Here is a 21081-nt window from a genome sequence, read left to right on the forward strand (position 1 = left end):
TGTCACAAGTCTCTTCTTTTTGTCTCTCTTCTCCTCCTGCTCTGCCTTGTTGCCATAGGCTCAAGCCCTCACCAATATCTCTCTCCCTCGCCTCTCGGCCTTCCTCTTTATCAGACACTTTTTTCTCTTCTTTTTCTCCTGTCCGTGTGACTTCTTTGCCGGAGAGTTGGCACAGGAAACTGAAAAAAAAAAAATACGGTTACCCTCTTTATACGCATACATCCATAGGCATCCTTCCCCCACGACAAGGCTACCTACCCTTCTTTTCCCTTGTCACATCATATCATCGCCTTGTCTGACCCTGTCTGTCTTTCGGCTTGTGACAAACGACGAGCCGCCCTCTTTCCATCCTCCTCTCGTCACTCCCGCCTCAGCTGCTCCTCTCCTCCATCTCCCCTCCCTCTCCGCTCCCGCTTCTGTTCTTGTTCAAAGTCTCCCGCAGTATCCCATTCTCTCCACCTCCTCTTCCCTCGCCATTTCGTCGATTTAGCAACGCAGCCCAGGCATTCCTCGTTACCATATCAACTTGGCCCCGTCATCATCGTTGTCGTGATATTGCCCCCTTGCGGCTTGTCGTCCCTTTGCGCTGCGGAGTCTCGCTCGTCATCTTCACATCACTCTTGTTTAAAAGGCCTTCCCCCCCCCCTCCCCCTTTCTCTCTTACCTCGTCTCATCCGGGCCCCGCGTCGCTTCGTTCTCGCCCACGCACGCGCACCAAAACTTCCCTTCAGCCTTGGTCAAGTCTTGCTGTGAGAAACTTCGGTGGCTCCTTTCTACTGAGTCAACATTCCCGTCTCGTCTGCCTTTGTTTCCTTCACACTCCGGGCGCCCTTTTGTCTCTCTTCTTGAAATCACATTCGCCATCTGATCTCTTCGTAATTTAGCCAGACAAAGCAAAGAAGAGAACAAACTCACCGCGCAATCAAAACATACAACGCTCTTACCAAGCGAATGTATTGGTGCTCTTCCCAGGATTATTCACATATTCCTGTCTTTCTTTGTCTCGTGCCCTTCCTTTGTTAGCCTGTCACAGAAAACAAAGAAATTCAGCCATCGAAAGACTTAAATAGCCCCTGCTTAGCCAATCTTTGGCATCCCTCCCCCTCGTCTTTCCTTTTTATCTCTGGTTTGATACCTATTTTTTTTTCTTTTTTTTTCTTTTTTTTTTCTTTCTTCTTCCTCTTCTTCCTCCTCCTGGTCTTCAAATCTAAAATCATATCTTTTGGGCATTGGTTAGCATCGCTGTCAAGCTGATATTCTCTTTACCTTCGCCCATCGCTAACTGGTCCATCCTTATCGCCTATGGATCGTTCTCCAAAACAGGAGGCCAGGACCCCCGAATACCAGCGATCAGGTGTGCCGTTTCTCCCAATTGCTTCGGCCCCGGCCCCTCCTGGCCATTCGGGCCCTCCCCGCTCATCCACCCACCAGCCGTCACCCCATCATCGTTCCTCGTACTCCCCCCTTCAAGACAGTCGTGCCCCCTTACCTTCGTCAAGACGTCGGTCTTTTAGCACTCTAAACAACCCCAACAGCAACAGCGTCATGGCTGCCGCCACCACTAGTAACGGAAACATGGTTAGCCGTAGCTACGCCAACATGGTCAATTTGAGTCTGAATCTTCAGGGCTCGGCAACCAGTGGCCAGGTACCTCATTCCATGACAAAGGACTTTCCCTGCATCTGCACGCCCACCCCCAAAGTGCCTCGGCCACGAAACGGCAAGTCTAACCAAGAGCCTAGCCAGCCTGCTGCTCTTGTACCCTTGGAATCATAGAAACCCCAGCTAACATTTTCCACCACAGCATTTATACTGTACCGTCAGCGTCATCAAGCTGACATTGCTTCTCAAAACCCCGGCTTGTCAAACCCGGAGCTCTCCAAGATTATCGGAGGCTTGTGGAAAGATGAGGCCGAGGAAGTTAGAGAACAGTGGAAGAATCTGGCTGAGGAAGAAAAACTTCGCCATCAGCGTCAGTACCCGGATTACCGCTACCAGCCACGTAGAGGTCGTACTTCCGGAAATCGATCAGCTGTTGAAGACCCTTCTGGACGCTGTATTAAATGTGGAGGTCGACTATCGACTATTCCTCATACACCCCAAACGCCGTTTCCGTCCATGGGCCCACACCCATCTTCACATGCTCTAACCCCACAACAACGTGAACAGCATGACGAACCCCGGAATATACCCAATGGCCCTCGGCATGGGCATTCGCATTCCAATAGCAGTAGATCGGGCGGCTACTATGATGTCGATGAAGACGGTGATATGATAATGTCTCCCGATAATATGTCCAACACCAAACGTCGCCGTAATAACAACGGATCGTATACGGCTGTCAGTGGCTCGCAGTCGGCGCACCCTGCATCTGCTCCATACAGCTATCAGTCCGAGTCATCGTCAATGATGCGGTACCCACCTCCCTCAAACTTTGTCGCCTCTTCAGGCCAGCCCCCATCTCACCATTCCCAGTCGACTATGCGAGGTCCACTTCCACTCCCTGAGAGCTCTGCCAGTAGTCGCCAAATGCCCCCTATCGTCGGCCAGCCCCCCAAAAGACGGCCTTTACCTTCGTTCCCGGAGCCAGTAATGCATAGCCATCCAGCTTCTACGCCCTCCGGGCCACGCTTTGATGCATCGTTAAAGCTGCCGCCCCTCAAGACTCAGATCCCAGCTGATATCGGCTTTGTAGCCTCAGCTATTAGTGACAGGTCTCTAGATGGTCCGAGAATTCCTGATGCAGCGATTCCAAATCACCAAGAACAAAACCCCGAAGCGACCATCATGGCAATCCCGGACAACCAAAAGTTTGAGATGATTAACCGAGTTAGCTCATCTTTGCGCTCGCCTCCCCCAGGAAGCAAGCAGTTTGAAACCCGGGGTCGCTTCATCGCCATTGAAGGAAATGCGCCTCAGGGTGTTCTTAACGACGCTAGTGCCGCTATTGAGAAGTGGTTTGCTGATAAGTCGGACTTGGATCTGAAAATATGGTCTGATAGTCGGCCTTCAGATGGTAGCGTCGCCATGGCCGATGCTGATGCTGAAAAGGCGGCTATTAGCAGCTCTCAGGGGGAGTTCAAAACGTACCTTGCTACCATTGCAAAGTGGCACGGGTACTCCCAGGAGGTAATACAACACATTACCACCAAGCCCAAGGCAAAGACACGCTCGCCGATGGAATACAAGCCGAACGAGATCAAGCAACGTGGTTCTTCCGAGCCGCGTGAAGATCCAACAACGAATGGCCCTGATTCATCAGCTGATACACAGGCCAAGATCCCCGTGGCTCTGGTCAGTGGAGGCTACCGGGTTACGCTGTCGACTCGTGCTGCACTTAAGATACCGATCAACGACGCATATGCGCCCCTAGATCACTACCAATGGATGGCAACAATGTGGCGTGGCATTGTAGGGCCCGACCTCACAATCAACGTCTGCACCGTCAAGGAAAAAGACTTCAATCCCAAGTGTGCCTTTGAACAAACTGGACCCAACATGATGGTTGTCCGCATAATGGAAGGCCAGAGCTTGGACGATACCCTAGCTCGGCGCGTGGGCTTTGAAGTTGCCGAGTGGGTGAGAAGTGTAGATTTGGCTTAGAAAAGCAGAGTGTCGCTTCCGTGAGATGACGTCGTTCCCACGGCTGGACGTGACTTTTTTTTTCGGAAGAGAAGATGTTTGCCAACCGGCCGCAAGGCCTGCAGCGTTTTTGTGCTTTTATCTGCGTTGTTTTTTGTTTCTTTTTTTTTGGGGGGGGTTTTCTTGTTTTGCTTCTGCTCTTTTATTATTTATCATTTTTTGGCGTCGGTTGGATTCAAGAAGGCAAAGATCATATTGGAACAGGGACGCCCTTGGTTTATGAGGTGTTTCTTTGGAACAGAATGCCTTTATTTGGAATTATTGAGATACGGAAAGGAATCATCACCTCGGAAGGTCATCGATGCCCGGTAGTCGTAATCATAGAGTAGATCCAGTAAACCCGCACCCAGAAAACGACTCTCGTGAGTCGGGGAGCGGCTAAAGTTATTATTATGCTTTTTTTTTCTTCGCTAAGTTGGAGGGATTCTTGATTGATGTGAAGGCGGTGTTTATATGAGCATCAGTGCTGGCCATATGAGTAGAGAGTAGAAGAATGGAGGGAGTTGTCATCACGAGACGGAGACGCAAAAAGCTCTGTCATGAGCGGGGAGCGTGGGAAATGTTGGAAGGGACAAGAAAGCGGTTTCTAAGTCCACCAGATTCAAAGGTCAAAGAACAAGAGAAAGAGCAAAGGAAAACTCTACGTGCTGAGAGCATGAGGTGAGGTGGACTGATTCCCAAAGGGGGGGGGGGGATGCAAGAATGTGGAGAGAATAGGATGAGCAGAACAATGAAAGGAAGGAACAAGAGAAAAAAAAAAAACGCCTTCCACACAGATCACATAAGCAAACGGGAAAAAGGCTGTTTTTACGTTCTTTCCTTGTGCAAGAAAAAGGTTGGGGTTGATTGGTGGTACGTACATGCCGACAATGAATCAAGCCATTTGGATAACCACATAGTCAAGGCCACTGCGGCGGGTAGGTGCGGTTTTACCCTGTGCGTGAGTGAATATTGCCAGAAGACAGGAAACGAAGAAGGGATATAGGCGCAACATGGAGAGGAGAGGAGAGGAGAGGAGAGGAGAAGAGGACGCCCCTCTCTCTGACTCGTTGAGTATTTCACGCTTGTCTTTAAATTTATACCGGCTTGTAGTGATTTACATGGGGATATTTCTACTAGCAGCTTACAAAAAAAGAGAGAACGAGGCCAAGGCCAAAGAAGGCCCCAGGGAGAATGGAAGAGCTGCCAATTGACCCTTTATAGGCTGAGTGGAGTGTGCAATGGCAAGTGGAGAGGACTGGAGACAAAGCAAAGAGGAAGGAACAAGAGAAAGAGAGAAAAAGCGCTTCACTAGGCAAGTTTAACCTACATGTTGGTGTAACAATGCAATTGTTGGGGCCGGCTATCCTAACAAGGAGAAGATCCGATTCAGTTTATTCTAAACTGGGAAGAATAAGAGAGGCAACTGGCAGTGGAGACAGCTCCATAACCAATGGAAACTAGCGGGAGAAGACGTCTCGACGTAAGACATGACGCAAAGCTGGCTGGCTATGCGCTGGGCCAGGCGAAAAAGATATAACTAGACTGTAGAGCACTATTGCATCCGGCGTTTGATGGAAGGCGGGCGGCACAAGGCGGGCGCCTAGACGGGTTGCTTTCCACAGCACATGTATTTGCTTGTTTCTATGTGGCTAGCTGAGGGTAGAAGTCAGTAACCCTAATGCAAGGATTACGAGGACCCAATTCCAAGGCAAGCCCCCAGCCAGCCTGCGGCTTCTTTTATTTATAGCCAGAAAAGTAAAAAAGGATCGATATTTTTTATTATGTAGCTAATCCGAACCATGGGCACTGTCTCTAAGAATACAGGCTCGCTGCAACCCAAAGCCGGGGGGCTCTGGGCGGGGGCAGTATCCAGGCCTCTATCTAATCAATAGCAATAGAGAGGGAGGCAGCCAAGCCAGCACCCTGGGACAGCGACTCGCCCGGCCTGATAGGGAAATCGATTAGTGGACCATGGCCTAAATAGAGTTGCAATATTTCGACCCTGAGAGAAGGGCCTAGCATGGGCATGGGTTAGCAACCAGATGCGCCTGGATAACGTCAGCGAGATTTGCTTCCTGGCCTGGCCTGTTGGGCGCTGTCACTTTAGCACATCTCAATCAATTTCAGGAAAGTGAAGGTCACCGTTCGGTCTAGAATCTGGTAGTGCACTATAATGCAAATCAGCGGAAATACGGCCTCGGGGGTGCCCAAGCTCTTTTGTCAAGACACTCGCTGAATAAATGCGCTGTCTTGAGATGCACATGACGCGCAGAAGCCCACGAGCAAGCTTGAGAAAAAAAAAGCTCGGGCCATCATGGAGGTACAAACAGCAAAGTCTTATCCAAGGCTTGGTCTAGGAGAGGCACAAACATGCATATTTTTTGCTCCTAAGGCTGCAGCATCAATCAATGGGTAGAGCACTCAGTGCCAGCGAAGGGGCTGCCGGCATTAAGTCTTCTTCTCCGGCGCGATGGCTGCAGCATGGCTGCCCCAACCGCTTCAATTGTGATTCAGTTGCGAGAACCCCCCCTGCTTCTGCCCCTATGGCTGCCCCTGAATGCGCTATCCAGCCAATAACATCGGTTTATTCCCCAATAAGCACTATAGTACCACTCTCTCGAAACCAAGACCCTGTGCTTAGTCTCAATAATAGAAGCTTTGTGGTGGAGCCTGGCCAATGGGCATTAAGGGTGGCTGTAGGCTTGTCTTTGTCTGGGGGGGCAAGTTTGCGGGATCCAAGTGGTCAGTGTGACATGGCAGACATGATAAATCCATGGATGCAGGTACACACTGTCTAAGTGGGTTGCGAACAGCAAGATGGAGAGTTGGATAACGTTGACGTGGGTTACATACGAAGGTGCAGAGAAGCAGAGCGACGATGTATCCTTGCAGTCCGCTCTAGTCCAAAGGAGTAAGAATGCCCGAGCATCCCAGATCGCGGTCCCAGAAACGACGCCATAATAATGACTGCTACGTCGGTATAGGATGTCGGCATACCTGTGGGTGACTATCGAGTTGGGGGCATTTTATGTTTCAACAAACCCTTGAATGAAGACACGGAGTTGGCAAAGAACCCGAGACAGAGCGAGAAACAAAAGAGAAGAAAGCGACGCAGCTCCAGTAGCATGCGAAGACAGGTGCAGCGGCAAATTTGAAACCAGCGGAAGATATGGAAGGAGCGGTAAGGCAGCACCAGCATCGCTTTTGTCGTTCCCAACCCTATCCAAAGTGGTAGTTACCGTGTTGTCTAGGCAAGGGGTCTGCTGAATTTTCGGCCCCCTCCTTGGTTGCGTATGCCTCTTTCCCCAGGGTCTTCCATCCAGCCCAATCCTTAAGCGTAAACCTCTATGCTATCCCGACATCGCCACATTTATTTTTTGATGATGCCAGTTAAATAAAGCTCATCCAACCTTGGTTCGGGCGTATTTACGCTTTCCCGAGCTTAAGCCTCACTACGACTTTAATGATTGATTTCGGGTTTAATCGTGGTTTTTCTGTTCATTTCTTCCTTGGATATCTGCCAATATGGGCCTATATAGCCCTATCTCGGCTTCCTTCTATCCATCCCCTGGTGTGTTTGTCGTGCATAGGCGCCTTGCCTGACTTATCCGCCGAGCCCAGGGACAAGATTGTATTCTCTCTTTTCCCTCCCTTTGCCCTTTGCCCTTTTCTTCTCTTTTCATCTACATCTTCTTTTCTTCATCTGTCGACAGTTGAATTGGGCTTTGAGCTAGCTGAAATCACTCAAAGTCTACTGGGGGCGCAAAACCTTCAACTTCGCTACTGGCTAGTGTCCGTGACCTTCTCTCGCCTTACGTCAATTTCTTTTTCTTTTTCTTTTTCTGTTCCCTTTACGCTTCATATTTATCTCTTATCTCCTTTTACCAGCATTTGATTTGCTCCTTCTCTAGACAATCATACTTGCTACCACCATCGGCACTCGGCTTGCCTCTCCGCTTCTCTTTCACATCTACTGCATGTGTGTGTGTGTGTGTGTGAGCTTGGCTTCTTTTCGTTGCCTCTGCCATACTGCCTCGCGCCGTGTTTTGCATTGACGCTTAAATTGGCAGCACTTGGCTCTTTTGAATCACGGAAACCCTGCTACTGGCTGTCAAACTGGCTGGCCTACTAGTTGTGGCTTGACCCCCCTCCCCTTCCCCAATCTAGAACTTGACTGTCCTGGATTTCATATTGCCGATCTGCGCGTTTCTATGTGCAAATCTCTTTTCGTGAAATCTTGCTCGGCCTTTTTGCCTTTGGTATTTCGTTTTCGACTATTCCTTTTCTCAGCCTCTTCTCGCCTTGGAACAAACAGCACCTCACCACCACAACTGCTCCAAATCGGCCTGTCTCTACGTGCACTATCTACATCTGCAGCTAGATAGACAAACGTGTCAATCCATACCGCTTACTTTGCTATCTTGGACTTCGTTTTCAAGACACCGCGAGGCCTGACTTGAACAACGTGAGAACTTCAACCTTTATGGGCCGCTCTCCTCTGCCTCCTTCTTGGCTTACCACGGCACTGCGACGACATCTAAGCAAGCTACCGAACACAAAATCATAATCATTGCCCAAAGTATCGCAAGACTTCCGCCAATTACTTCGCAGGCGAGTAATGGCAGGTTCTAACGGCTGGCCCGACCTGTAAACCAACAAACATACACTCCTTTGCTTGAGCGCCTTGCAGTCCATCGATCGCTACATATTTCTTTCGTATACATACTTCAACTTGCGTCTACTCCTTTCGCAACCAGCCGATTATATTTCCCATTATTTCTCCCTCCGTTCTATTCTGATTTCTAGTCTCTCATTTTCTGTGGCACGTCGCTACTGTATCTTCTTCGAAAATCTTTGTCACACTAACACAAATCTTAACTCAATCTCATATTCTACATCGCAATGGGATGTTGTGGGCGTTCGCGAAAGGCGAAGCAATACCACGCAGAGCAGAAATGGGAGTACATTGTAAGCCATCTTGATCCCAGCTCAGCTTCACCTGTCCAAAAATTAACATCGATCCTAGAACTTGAACGACTTCAAAGCCAAGGGCTGCCTCACAGTTTTTGCTTATGGTTATCTCTGGTTTTCCCTGCTGATATCTGTTGCTGTGTACGCCGTCGATACATTTACTGCCGTCAACCTTCTTGTCCTTAACAACTGGACATCCCAAATCAAGCCCGATATCGACCTAGACATTGCTAAATGGGTTTTCAGCATTTGCATCATCCTCTCATTCATCAACCTTGCATTTGAACAGATTCGAGCTTGGCGTGTAATGCACCGTGGAAATATTGCTGAGTGTTACTTGGACAACTTGGCTGCCAGACTTGAAAGTACCCGCCTTGGAAAGGGCCAGGGTTACCGCCGTTTCCTTGTTTTTGCTGAGCTTACGAAAAGTAAAAAGGGCGCTGAATACGTTGCGCTTTTTACCTACTTCAGTCTCCAAGCATGGATCCGTGTCCTCATTTGCTCGGGGCCTCGCCAGGTCATCAATGTCTTCACTATCAAGGCTCTTTATGTTGCCGACCTGAACCCGGGTGCTGAAGATGTCGAGGGTTCCCTTGTTGGCTTCTTCGAGAACCTCAGCACTCTTGCCACTGAAGACTATCAAAAGGCTTTGGTTTTGGCTGGCATGTGCTTCACTCTAGTTGTCTGGATCTTTTCCCTGCTCTTTATGATACTGGCAATATTCGCCTATGTTTTCTTCCTTTGGCATTGGATTCCCCGTGCTGATGGTGGGTTGGCAGGCTACTGCGAACGCAAGGTCAACAAGACTCTTGTGAAGATTGTCAGTAAGAAGGTCAACAAGGCCTTGAGACAGGAAGAGGAGAAGCGGATGAAGGATGCATTTAGGACTGGGCCGAACGATGTTCAGATGATTGATCGCAAGGCAACTCTCCCCACTCTGCCGAATGTTGGCTCAGGCAAAGCTGATGCACTACCACAAATGCCAACTCTTCCAAACCTAGAGGCTAAGCCTAGCATGCCAAGCTTGGAACGTAAAGACACAATGGGAACTGTCTCTACTTTGCCTGCGTATACATCGAGGCCAAGCAATACTGATATCGAGCTCAACCCTCTTGAAAATCATCGCCAGACTCCTCCTCGTAGCCGAGGGACGCCAGCACCACAATCCGGCTATTCGGCTAATGCGTCTTTGCTTAGCAATGCACAAGACATGGCATATTCAAACTCTCCTCCTGGCCCATCTAGCCTGGGACCTTCCGCTCAGATGAACCGCCCACAGTCGCCTTTCATAGCGCCCCATCGTCGTCCTGCGGGTCCTAGCGCTACTATGGATCACGCCCGTTCGCAGTCTCCTGCCCCTACTATGGCTAGCTCTCAATACCCTCTACGTCAGCAAACGCAAAGCCCGTATTATGCGAATTCCACTAGGCCGAGCAATGGATCGGCTTCTGTGCGCCAACCCGGGCCTCCTCAATATGGTGACATAAACATGGCCCGTACTCAATCACCCGCGCCATACGGCCAGCCGCCTAACAGACAACCTACCATACCGAATATGGGCCCTGGAAACATTCCCCGCTCCCAGTCGCCTGCTACCTTTGGTCAGCAGCCCCGGCAACCTACTCTTCCTAATATTCTTCCTGAACCGACTCTGCCAACCATTCTTCCAGAGCCTACGCTCCCTGAACTTGACTTTGGAAACATGGCCCGTACCGCATCTCCTAGCCCTCACAACGATATGGCACGCACTGCATCACCTAACCCCTTCAATCAAGAACCTCGGACATTTACTCCATTCAACCCCAATGGTCAGACGGCTCAAAATACTGCTACGCCTATTGCGGAGCTTGGTAGCAACAGTCCACCAAGGCCTACTCGATCGGGTACTGCCACGCAGCGCAACGATTCTACGCCAATTGCTGAGCTGGCTACTGGCAGCCCGCCTAGACCTTCTCGCGCAGCAACAGATGTACAGCCTGTTGAGCTCGGCTCAAATAGTCCACCAAGGGCGACGCGAAGCCAGACTTCACCCTTCGATGTCTTTGCAGCCGGAGATGGTCGTCAGAGCCCTGATCGTTCTGCTATGCCCAATACCGATGCTAGCGGCCATTTACAAAATCCCAACCCTAAAACCAATGTTATTTCCGCGACTAGCTCTACCCTGACTGGGTTTAGGCCATTCACACCATCTATGACGGAGTCCAACCTTTCGCAGGCAGCAGCTCCTCAATCACAGGGCATTCAGCGTCCTACAGGCCTGCCTATGTCTCATGGGTACACGGGAAGCGGCTACGGCTCAGATTACTTCCAGGACTACCGTGAATCGACCCAAAGCTCGGCTTTCGATCTAGAGTATTATGATCTCGAGCGTCAAGGCGACCAGCGTAGATAAACGCTGAGGTCTGCTGACACGTTTAATTGTGAAGGTGTTTGAGTAGTGGTGAACTTTGTTTTCTTTATTTCTCTCGTCGTTTCTTCCCCTCTTTTGCTTTCTGATTTTTGAGATACCATTTTATGATTACTACTTTTCTTCCTCTGCACCTCTTTTCCGACCATCTTTTTACACCTTTTTTTTCCCCTTTTTTAAAGAACACAGCTTCTTCTATACTCTCCGATATTCCTTCTCTATTATGTAGCGCATTTTCTTTTTCCTTGCAAAAGGTTGATATTGGGAACACAAGACCACTGAATTATAATGCCTTCTCTCCTCTTTTATTTTCCCTTCTTGTATTTTCAACTTCACTCCTTTCATCTGACCTTGTTATACTGTTGATCTTTTTCTTTCTTGCATCCAAGCCTCACGCTTAGGAGCTTTGTGACAGCTACATAATAATATTCTCATTTGTACCTAACATGCCTTTTTTTGAATGATGTTATTATACACTTTTAGATGCCATCTCGGAAATGAAACTTTCATTCTGGCAGGTTGACCAAAAAAAAACCTACTGATAAGACATGGTCATCTGGGTCGATATCGATTACATTGACAAGAGACTGCAAGTTGTGTGACTACATTATGTTGTGTAAAAAGAAATCGTGAGAGCAAAAAGTAACACTGGACAGTACGGGAATCGAACCCGTGACCTTTCGCAGATTCGCCGATGATGCGAAGCAAACGTTATACCCCTAAACCAACCGCCCGTAAATCTGCTAAGAATGGATTTATTTCAGGCTATGTAGTGATGAATAAAAAAAAAAAAGGAAAAAAAGCGATTTTTCACAAAAACTCTCCCTCTTACAACCCTCGGGGGGGTACCTTTGAGGTCTGGTGCCTCCCCTTCTTCCGGGCTGCTGGAGGACGACGTCTATGACACTGATAAGCGTCTTTCATTCTTTTCTTCTTCTTTGACTCTGTCATGGATCTTGACAATGAGCTGTGAAGCCTTGAGGCCGCACTTACCCAACTTTGAGGATAACCTCGTCGTCGACTCGCCCCCTTTTTCACGACAACTTTCGCGATCGCCAACTCCTCATCGCCGCAACACCACTCCAACTCAAGGAGTTCACCTTCACGCTCAGGACTGAATTTTGAGAGTTCACACAGTCCGCAACTTTTTTTTTCTTTTGTTTTGTTTTCTTTCTTGCGCTCCTCTGTCCTCGGATAGACTGGTGACTGTGGCATGTCACTAGAAAGGGGGCTGTCTGGCGCCTCATCCACACGCGCAAGGCAGCGGCCACCAGAAAAGTGGAAGGATATATCACGAGCCCTCGGATGCTCACACAGTTTGGTTTTTTCTCTCTTTGGGGGTTTTCCCAGGCTGCACTGGACGTCGCCGTCTTGCTCTCGTGATTTTCACGACTTCAGGAAGCGTGGCAGGTTTTTCAGAGGAACGAATGTTTGTGGGGAAGTTGGGGGTTAGCCCCACTACTTCTGGGCTTAGGGTATATCTGGGGATTTCCTTTTTTTTTTTTTTTTTTTTTTTTCTTTTGTTTCTGACGACTACAGGTGGAAGACGAGTAACAAGCTTGCTTGGGAGCATACGAGCTTCTCTCGCCCAAAACCTGTGGTCAGCCCTGCAGAGGGTTAATTCTGTCCGGTAATCAATCCGGCGTCGTTTGATCTTAGTGATTCCAGTAGACGTTAAATAAATTCAAATTCAAATTCAAATTCAAGCGATTTTTCAAACACATCCCCCCGCTACTGGGATATGCAGACGACGGGGCCCTAGTGGTCAGTGGGCGAGACTTCGCAGAAAATTGCAGCTCAATCGAAGTCATCATGAAGGAAGTGGTAGAGTGGACCACGCTCAACGGTCTAGAAATAGACCAGGGAAAGTCAACGCTTCTACACATCAAGGGCAGAAGGAGGATTGCAGGAAGCCCATCCGTGACCGTGGAAGGCCTAGGCACGTACAAACCGACCCCGGCAAAAGAATCAATGAGATGGCTCGGACTGCACCTGGACTCGAGTCTTCTCTTCAACAAGCACATCGCAAAGGTCATTGCGAGTGTCAACCGGTTGGCAAATGGCTTGAGGTATCTAGCCGGCTGCTACAAAGGAGCAGACACAAAGAGCATGCTCACAGCGGTACGGGCCTGCGCCGTGAGCAAAGCGCTCTTTGCAGCGAGCGCCTGGTCTGGGCTAGAGACAACAAAAGAGGCAGCAGAGAAGCTGAACATCTCGCTGAGGAAGTGCCTCCGAGCAGCTCTCCCCATGTACCGTACGACACCAAGGGAATGCTTACACCATGCCGCAGGCATTCCTCCTTTCGAAATCCTCCTGGAGGATGAAAAGAGGAGGGAAGCCATACGGTGGCACACACTAGATGATAGGCACATTCTGAGAGGGCCAAATTTCAACCCAGTGGTGGCGAGGCTACGCAAACTCCTCCCAGCGCAAATGGAGAAACACACTAGGTTGAGGCCGCTCTTGGAAGGACCGGACATGGCGCCCCGAACGTGGCTCAGCAAAGAGGAGGAAGCGAAGCGACACCAGGCAGAGGTAGAGAATACCCTACCAGGAACGCTCATCGCATACTCCGACGGATCGAAAGATGCAAGTGGCAACGCGGGCGCAGGATGGGCTATCATCGAAGACGGAGCTACCCAAGAAGCAAACCACATAGCTCTAGGAAAGTGGATGGAGGTGGCAGATGCGGAGGCAGTTGGCGCTCTCGAGGCAACTAAGCGAGCAACAGCTCGCGAAGGAGCTGGAGAAATCTGGCTGTGTCTAGACAACAGAGGAGTTGTGGACCGACTCCGAAATGCAGCCACCAAAAACAGCACATCACAGGAAGCGGTAGACGAAACCAGACGAATCCTAAAAGCCTGGGCAGACAAGACACCCGGAAGGCTCGCCCGAGTGCTATGGGTCCCAGGACACATGGGCATCAAAGGCAATGAGCTAGCCGATACCCAGGCCAAGTTAGGAAGCCAGGGACTGGTAACGGAACACCGCTTCAGCCTTGCAGGAGCACGGAGATGGAGAAGAGACCAGCTACGTCTCGACTACGAAGGGTGGTGGAAAGAACAAAAAGGATACCGTCCGCTTGGAACCGGCGTCTCCACTGAACCCCCCTTCCGCAACTCCCGCTACAAAGGGCTGACTAGAATAGAGCTGGGCCACATCCTCGCGGCTAGAACTGGCGATGGAGACTTCGACAGATACCACGAGCGATGGGGACACAACTGCCCACTTGGATGCAGAGCCTGCAACCAAGCCAAGGAACGAGGACACTGGTGGACCTGCAAGGCACTACCCAGACCATGGAGCCAAAGGTTCGCGGACAAGCTCCTTAAAAACACGAAAGCGACAAGTTATGTCGCCAACGTGCTTCGCCGCAACCTGATGCTCCTTAAAGAGAAACAACAACCCGAGCCCGAGCTGAGCTGTCTGGACACCACAGAGGCAACCCCCCCTCAAGAAACGCGTAGAGGCAGGTCACTGCCACCGCAGACTACAGGGGAGCGACCACAACAAGGGCAGCCTAGGATGACACAACCAACTCCACGACAGCAAGGGCAACAACGAAGAAGGGGACGAGGAGGGCGAAGTTGAGGGAGAATGGAAGGGGAAGAGAGAAGAGATAGGAGGAGGAAACGTTCGCAGGACAGGAAGGAGATGTCGAGGAGGGCTCCGTGAGAAGGTGTGGAGGGAGCTCTGCTTCCAACCACCAGCAGAACGGGAAAAATATTAAAAATGATGCGGCAGCAGCCATGCATACGGAAGGACAAAACCGCTGTACTCTGCCGGGGCCTACCCCCCGTGCTGAAAGCCGGCGGCCTTTTAGACTAGATTACACGCGGTCGTCGCAGACCAAAAATACCTGGAACCCCGCAGGCACGCCCTAGGGCAATGCTGGACAGAGAGCCATCCTGGCCCAAGCGCCGGACCCTAAAAAGTCATAGGAGGCGCTCGAAATCCAAGCAAACCTGCAATTGCTGACCGCCCAGGAGGAGTCACGGGAAGCTGACATCAGCCAACGGCTCCTGTCCGGAATATGCCGTCGTATTACCGCGAAATAATTGGTAGGTAGACGTAAAATAATACAATACAATACAATACAATATGCGATTTTTCAAGGCGTTGCTTGACCTTGGTGATTCCAGTAGACGTTAAATATATTCAAATCAAATCATATGTAAGCACGAGTCTGGGTCAGTCGTCTAGTAGCCCATCCGGCGTCATTTGATCTCCGTGGTTCCTGTAGACTTTAAATATATTCAAGTTCAAGTTCACAGGCCGCTCGCCTTCCGATCAACACGCAAATATGTGTTTACGAGTCAAGGAATACAATGTGGCATAAATTGGAATCACGCAGAAAACTGTATATCCACAGTTTACAAGGTATGCTCTATTAGAGAAGTCGCTTATTATATGGCGGAAGAGATAGGTAAAGAGAGAATTGGACCATCCACAAAAAGTCAAGCTCAAGAACGGACTGGAGAGGTCGAGAACAGGAGCAAGATAATGGAGGTAAGCGCTGTTCAAGAGCGGGAAAAAACAATAAAGTTGGGTGGGGAGAGAGAGAGTAGAGATACAAAAGGAAAGACAAACAAAACAGGAGATGGTAAAATCCCATGGCCGGGGGACGAGACAGTACGTATCCATCATTTGAACGTTGGAAACAAAACAAGATCGAAATCAAAACGCCACGAGAACGCCGGGTGAGATATGCTCTCGACAGAAAGTGCCGTGAGCAAAGCAGACAGAGAATAGAATAGAATAGAACAAAAAGAGGCACCGACATACGAATACAACATGCGCGAATAGCTTGCCCAAGATAAGAGAAAGACAAGGGGATGAAGAAACAAAAACAATCAAGAGGGACCAGAACCTTCTCAAGACTAAGCCCAAGTTTAAGGGCTTTCGACTCTTGAAGAAAAGACTAGTTCTTGTGGTCTTGATATAGCCCGTGCTCATAGATGTACTTAATGACACCGTCAGGAATTACTAACAAGGAGATTGGTTGGTTAGCATGTACGTAAAGGATGTGAAGGATACGCACGGGTACACCAAGGTCTTGTGATATATACGATCGAGGCCAACCCGTTATGGGGACTTGAGATTAGGCCTGGGTACTAGGACTTACGGTATTGCACGCTCATATCACGCTTGATATGCAAACGGATCTGTGTGCTGCTCATGTTATTTTGGAAGACCTGCTGGATGACATGAATATTCTTGCGCCACTTCTGTAAGCTGTCAATGGCCTGCTCGATATCAGTGCCAGAACGCTCAACGATGAAAGCGCCGAAGCGACCGAGGATATGGTCGAGATCCTCAGGGGCCCAAACGCCTGGGGTTGACATGGTCTGTACGAGGTCGGCGCCAGCAAGTAGGGCGATGCGTGGCTTGACGTAAGATTTGCCGTCGGCTGAGAGCACGCCGTTGGGTAGGGTAGGGCGCACGAAATTTCCTCTTCAAGATGGTCAAGTACGCGTGCTGTGGGAACATACTCTGGCTGTAGGGCTTCCCATGGATCGACGGTCACGCCGCACTCTTCGTCGGGAACGGCGGCTTCACACATGCTCTGTAGCCGGAGGGAAACGGCGGAAACGGAAAAAGGGTTAGATTTCGATGTAATAAGCTTGGGAGTGGAGGGGGGCAGTTGGGTATGGATGCATGTGCAAGGAATACAGAGGAGTGTGCATGTATCGAATTGGCGGATTGCGTCATTGTACAGCACATAGAGATACTGATTTATGTGACAAGCGGGAGCGATTTGACCTACTATCCGGTGGTGGCTGGGGGCAAGGCCACCCTTTTTATAGGCATCGGACACGGGAGATAGGAACCTGCGTTTGGAGGTGTAGTGTCAGTAGTGCGATTATTACTTAGGCAGTAGATCGTAGAGGAGGGGAAGCCTTCAGGGCGGCTTTTTTTATGACCCGTTCTAGGGCCATAAAGTCGGCGAAACAGCGATGAATGAGAGAGGGGAGAAGAATGCATATGCGCCGTCTTACCCTCCAATGACCTCAAATTCGGTGTTTGCATGGCGTGCATAGTCTGCAGCCATAGGGAACATGCGAAGATGCAGGAACGTAATGGGCGAAACTAGGCGGGAAAAAAAAATTCGTCAGCATGATTTTTCTCGGCTAGAGAGAATAGTGGTGGGAGACAGGCAGAGGGGCTAGAAACAAGGCACAACTCACAGCTTCCGCACGCAACCAGCACCAGCGGCGTCTTGTTAGGCTCGGTCAATCGTGTCCGCAGGCGATGGGCTGGAAACTGGTAGGTCTCGAGGGTCATTTGCGACGCGGGGATTTGAGGTGGAGGAAGAGTGGCATAGGCGGCATGGTGAGCAGCAGCATTTGAAGCCATTGCGCAGAAGGGGGCTGGAGGGCAGACCAGCAGTGTCAAGACGGTGAGAAGGTGTGCGAGAGAGGGACGACAAGAACAAAAAATACAAGTAGAGGTAGAAACAAGTTGGCTAGTAGGTGAAAATAGAGTTGATATAGGGTTGGTAGAGGAGGGGGTCGTGAGGAGAGGGTTAAATTGGGCCAGTTGGTAGACCTCAATGCGCTGGCCGAGATCCGGTGGTATTCCGAGTGCTGAAGGCTCTAGAGCAGCCGATGACAAATAGCAGTAGAAGAGCACAGGTTTCAGGCGGTAGCGTAGCTAAAATACAGGCGCCAGTGCTATGATATAGGCGGTAACGAGGGGTGGGCGAGAATCGAGCGAAATTACTACTAATTGGTGGATGGCGTATCTCTTGAGATGACAAAAGACATGTATTAGCTGAAGCTTGAACTTGAAAAATAGAAAAAAGAAAAGGAACCCCGGAAGTGAATGAGGCAATTGAGATGTAAAAGGACGAAGAGAGGGGAAAGCCAGGGGAGATATATACCGTTCCGGGTCTAGATCGCCAGCTAGGAGGAAGGAGAGCAGAGCAGAAGTTGGAGAAGAGAAGCCAGAAAAAATACAGATAATTAAAACAAATACAGTAAAAAATATTCCATAAAACGTAGGCGCTGGAGCCGCCAAAAGGCTTGTGACGATGGCAGCACTCAAAAAGATGAAAAAAAAGAAGAAAAAAAGGAAAAAAAAAAAGAAAAAAGAACACACATGCACACTCAGCTTTAGGACTCTCCACGAACTGCCTGTCTTTTTCGCTCCGTCTTCCCGTTGATAGGAATATATTTTCTTATTTTACAGCTTGAGTAGAAAACAAAACAAGAAAAATAAAAAAGCAAGAACGCCAGCCAAGACGGGAGGACGGGCAGGACAGGCTTCGTTATATCTTATCCATTCTTTGCCCGTATCTAGTGTAAGGTGTTCCAAACAGTAGAGCAATCGAAACACATCTATCGCATGAGACAGCTCTCCGTCTTTTGCTGTCTTGTCTTGTCTGGCGCTGTGCTACTGATACTGATACTGATGCTGATACTCTCCTGTGCCATTGGGGGCTCCTCTTCGAGAAACCAAAGAGAAACAACTTCACATAGGTACATGGTACAAGAAAGCGCATGCAAGCCCCACATATGCTGTAAGTACTCAGTACATGTCCAGGGAGGGGGCGGGGCGTCGACGCCATTAAGTCGAGAAGAGAGTGCTACTAGGGCATGGCCTATCTTACTTGGCCTTGTTATCTTTGCGTCGTCAGGTCAGGCCGTCTGTAACGATCAGCTTGTGTACTTTGTAGTAGCACGTGCATAGCTCTAGCCCATGGACTTTGTCTTTGCTTCATCAGCAGAATCAAAATGCATATCTGTTCCGTAAGACTTGTCTCCGGCCGATTACTAGCTGCCAGGTGTACGTGTACAAACACACACACACACACACACCGCACTCTCTCAATCTCTTTCTTTCTTTCCTCTCGGCGCCCTTAATACCAGGGCACGCAATATTCCACGTGGCGTGGCGTGCTCATGCGCTTGCAATATAATCTTCCTCCTCCCTGATCCTCTTTCTGCCAGGCTCAGGTCCCAGACAGCAAAACAAAAAATAAAACGGCTTCCCTCAGGCCACTCCGATATTCGAATCGGGCCTGACAAGCACACTAATGAGGACACCAACTTCCAAGACGCGATGCGATGCATATTTTGATGACAAAGACCGAATACTGGCAACTATGGGCTGGGTGGGATTTGCTGCCTGCAGCCCCCATCGTCTTCATGCACCAGGTTGCCTTGGCACAACAGCTATCAAGACAGTAGTGGCAGCACAGCCAAGGAAGCGGGATGCAATATCTAGGTCTGCAGATGCACAGATATGTGCACATGTATCTATATGCATGCGTTAGATGCGTTTACTCCAACACTTTACTAGGGAATATTGACTCCCCCATGACCCCCATGCCACAGGCTCACACCCACAGAATCGCCCCAGTCCAATGTCTTGGAATCCGTTCAAGGAGCGAGGCAGGAATAGAAATTGGGGAACCTGTGTTTGCATCTGCTTTTCCTTGCGTGAGTTGACATCCATTGCTCCGTTGGTATCAGTGCTATGTTTCCTCTTTAGGTCGTCTTTACCTCCCAGCTTCAAGCCATCCCCACTTAGCGCCCCATATTTTTTTCACCTATGCCGGACTCCTTTATCGGTGTAAAGGAGGTTTTAGCCATCAGGTTTCAAAAGCAAGAATTTAGAAACAGGCGCGAACACACCACACGCAGTACAGCAACAAAGCCCTGAAGCTAGTTAGCAAGTCTTCCTGCCAGCTGCACGATTTTCATATCCCTATTTTCCACCGTCGAGCTCGCTTTTGTCTGCACTGCCTCTTGATGACATCATCACTTGTCTCAGGCCACGGCAGCTACATAAAAGAAGATGCTGGAATATTCAGTGTCAGACTCGCAAACAGGATTGGCAAAGCATCTCGAAATTTTACTGCTTACGTTGATGCAGCAGCTTTTAGCTCGTATAATAGCACGAATCAGATAAACGTTGTCAGGCCTTTTTCAGCTCCGGATCACTCCGATGTCAGCACTTACATATAACCCTATTTTCTTATCGATAAGAACGTAGACCCTAAATTTATCGATAAAGCTTTCTCTCATCTACGTGAAACACTACCAGGGCTACTCCACCACCTCCATCACAGCTAAACAGTTACGGCCCCTGCCTCAATGTGACCACCCCCCTATGGTCATCGGTTACCATGACAACTAAAAAAACTTGCGCCTTGCAAAGATCTAAGCAGCTTGAGGTACAAAACATCACAAAGGAACGCATGGTGTTGATTCTGATTCAGAGTCTTCCTCTTTAATGCAGTTAAGCGTCTTTCCTTTACTATCAAGACAACCTTAGCCTGGCCTTCAATGAAGCTTTGAACACGTTCTTTTTTTTCTTTTTTTCTTTTCTACTGCACTTCTTCGTCACTCGCTTCGCCTTACTACCTTATGCACAACACTCGTTAATTTTTTTTTCCGCGACGCTTCGAAGAAGACACAAGCCTCGTGCTTCCTTTCCAATCGTCAGACATAACCGCCACGAACCTTGGCAGTTGAACTGCAGCACTTTAACCGGCCTTTTTTGTAGACCACTAACAAAACAAACAACGACAAATTGCAGCAATCAGCACAACAATAAAAAAGCCCTGATATCATACAGGAGCAACATCTGCTTCCACCTACTTCTTTCTCTCCCTCCTTTTTCTGGCGTCTATTTTTTGATACTTTTTTTTTTCTTTTTTTTTTTAATCTTGGTCTTGTATACATACTCCCTTCTTGGACTTTGTAAACAACATTGCAATTGCTTTAAAATTCGGCGTCTCGAAGCATCGTTCTATCCTCTACTAGCTTCCTCAAAAGCACAATAATCAGCGGGTAACTACCTCCCCTTACATTCTTGTCCCATAGCAACAGCCACTTTTTGGTTGTTGCGTTTTCCTGCTCTTGCATCAATAACTTCGCTTGCTTCTCGGACTGGTACCAAGGTCTTTAAACGGAGTTGTAGCTTGCTAGCTGGTTGCTCTGTGAGGGAGCACAACAACGTGAAGCCAAAGGCAGATAAAATCCCACCTGTTCCTGACGAACTTGCCATGCTTGTGTTTTTGTTTTTTTTTGCTTTCGTTTTTGCATTCCACGGTTTTAACGATTGAATTC

General features: G+C 49.1%; 4 protein-coding genes across 4 annotated transcripts; 3 read left to right on the forward strand and 1 right to left on the reverse strand.

The window, feature by feature from the left end:
• Nucleotides 1–1545: 1545 nt before the first annotated feature.
• On the forward strand, nucleotides 1546–3603 carry HOO65_010777 (Mating-type protein a-1; the record flags this gene model as incomplete). The annotated part of the gene is made up of 2 exons (XM_071005573.1): nucleotides 1546–1647; nucleotides 1777–3603. 2 exons carry the CDS (start codon nucleotides 1546–1548, stop codon nucleotides 3601–3603), a joined length of 1929 nt encoding a protein of 642 aa, XP_070862599.1.
• Nucleotides 3604–8526: 4923 nt separating this feature from the next.
• Nucleotides 8527–10987, forward strand: HOO65_010778 (putative vacuolar membrane protein YJR054W; the record flags this gene model as incomplete). Its single annotated transcript, XM_071005482.1, has 2 exons — nucleotides 8527–8592; nucleotides 8651–10987. The coding sequence occupies 2 exons, from the start codon at nucleotides 8527–8529 to the stop codon at nucleotides 10985–10987; spliced, it is 2403 nt and encodes an 800-aa protein (XP_070862600.1).
• A 1827-nt stretch (nucleotides 10988–12814) lies between these two features.
• HOO65_010779 (putative double-stranded RNA/RNA-DNA hybrid binding protein) lies at nucleotides 12815–14593 on the forward strand (the record flags this gene model as incomplete). The annotated part of the gene is made up of 1 exon (XM_070999799.1): nucleotides 12815–14593. The coding sequence occupies one exon, from the start codon at nucleotides 12815–12817 to the stop codon at nucleotides 14591–14593; it is 1779 nt and encodes a 592-aa protein (XP_070862601.1).
• Nucleotides 14594–16116: 1523 nt separating this feature from the next.
• On the reverse strand, nucleotides 16117–17359 carry HOO65_010780 (Nicotinamide/nicotinic acid mononucleotide adenylyltransferase 1; the record flags this gene model as incomplete). Its single annotated transcript, XM_071005914.1, has 4 exons — nucleotides 16117–16456; nucleotides 16495–16833; nucleotides 17002–17092; nucleotides 17191–17359. The coding sequence occupies 4 exons, from the start codon at nucleotides 17357–17359 to the stop codon at nucleotides 16117–16119; spliced, it is 939 nt and encodes a 312-aa protein (XP_070862602.1).
• Between the last annotated feature and the right edge of the window lie 3722 nt (nucleotides 17360–21081).

Source organism: Ceratocystis lukuohia (genome assembly GCF_044167205.1).
Source record: "Ceratocystis lukuohia strain C4212 chromosome Unknown Supercontig1_pilon, whole genome shotgun sequence".
Taxonomy (NCBI): domain Eukaryota; kingdom Fungi; phylum Ascomycota; class Sordariomycetes; order Microascales; family Ceratocystidaceae; genus Ceratocystis; species Ceratocystis lukuohia.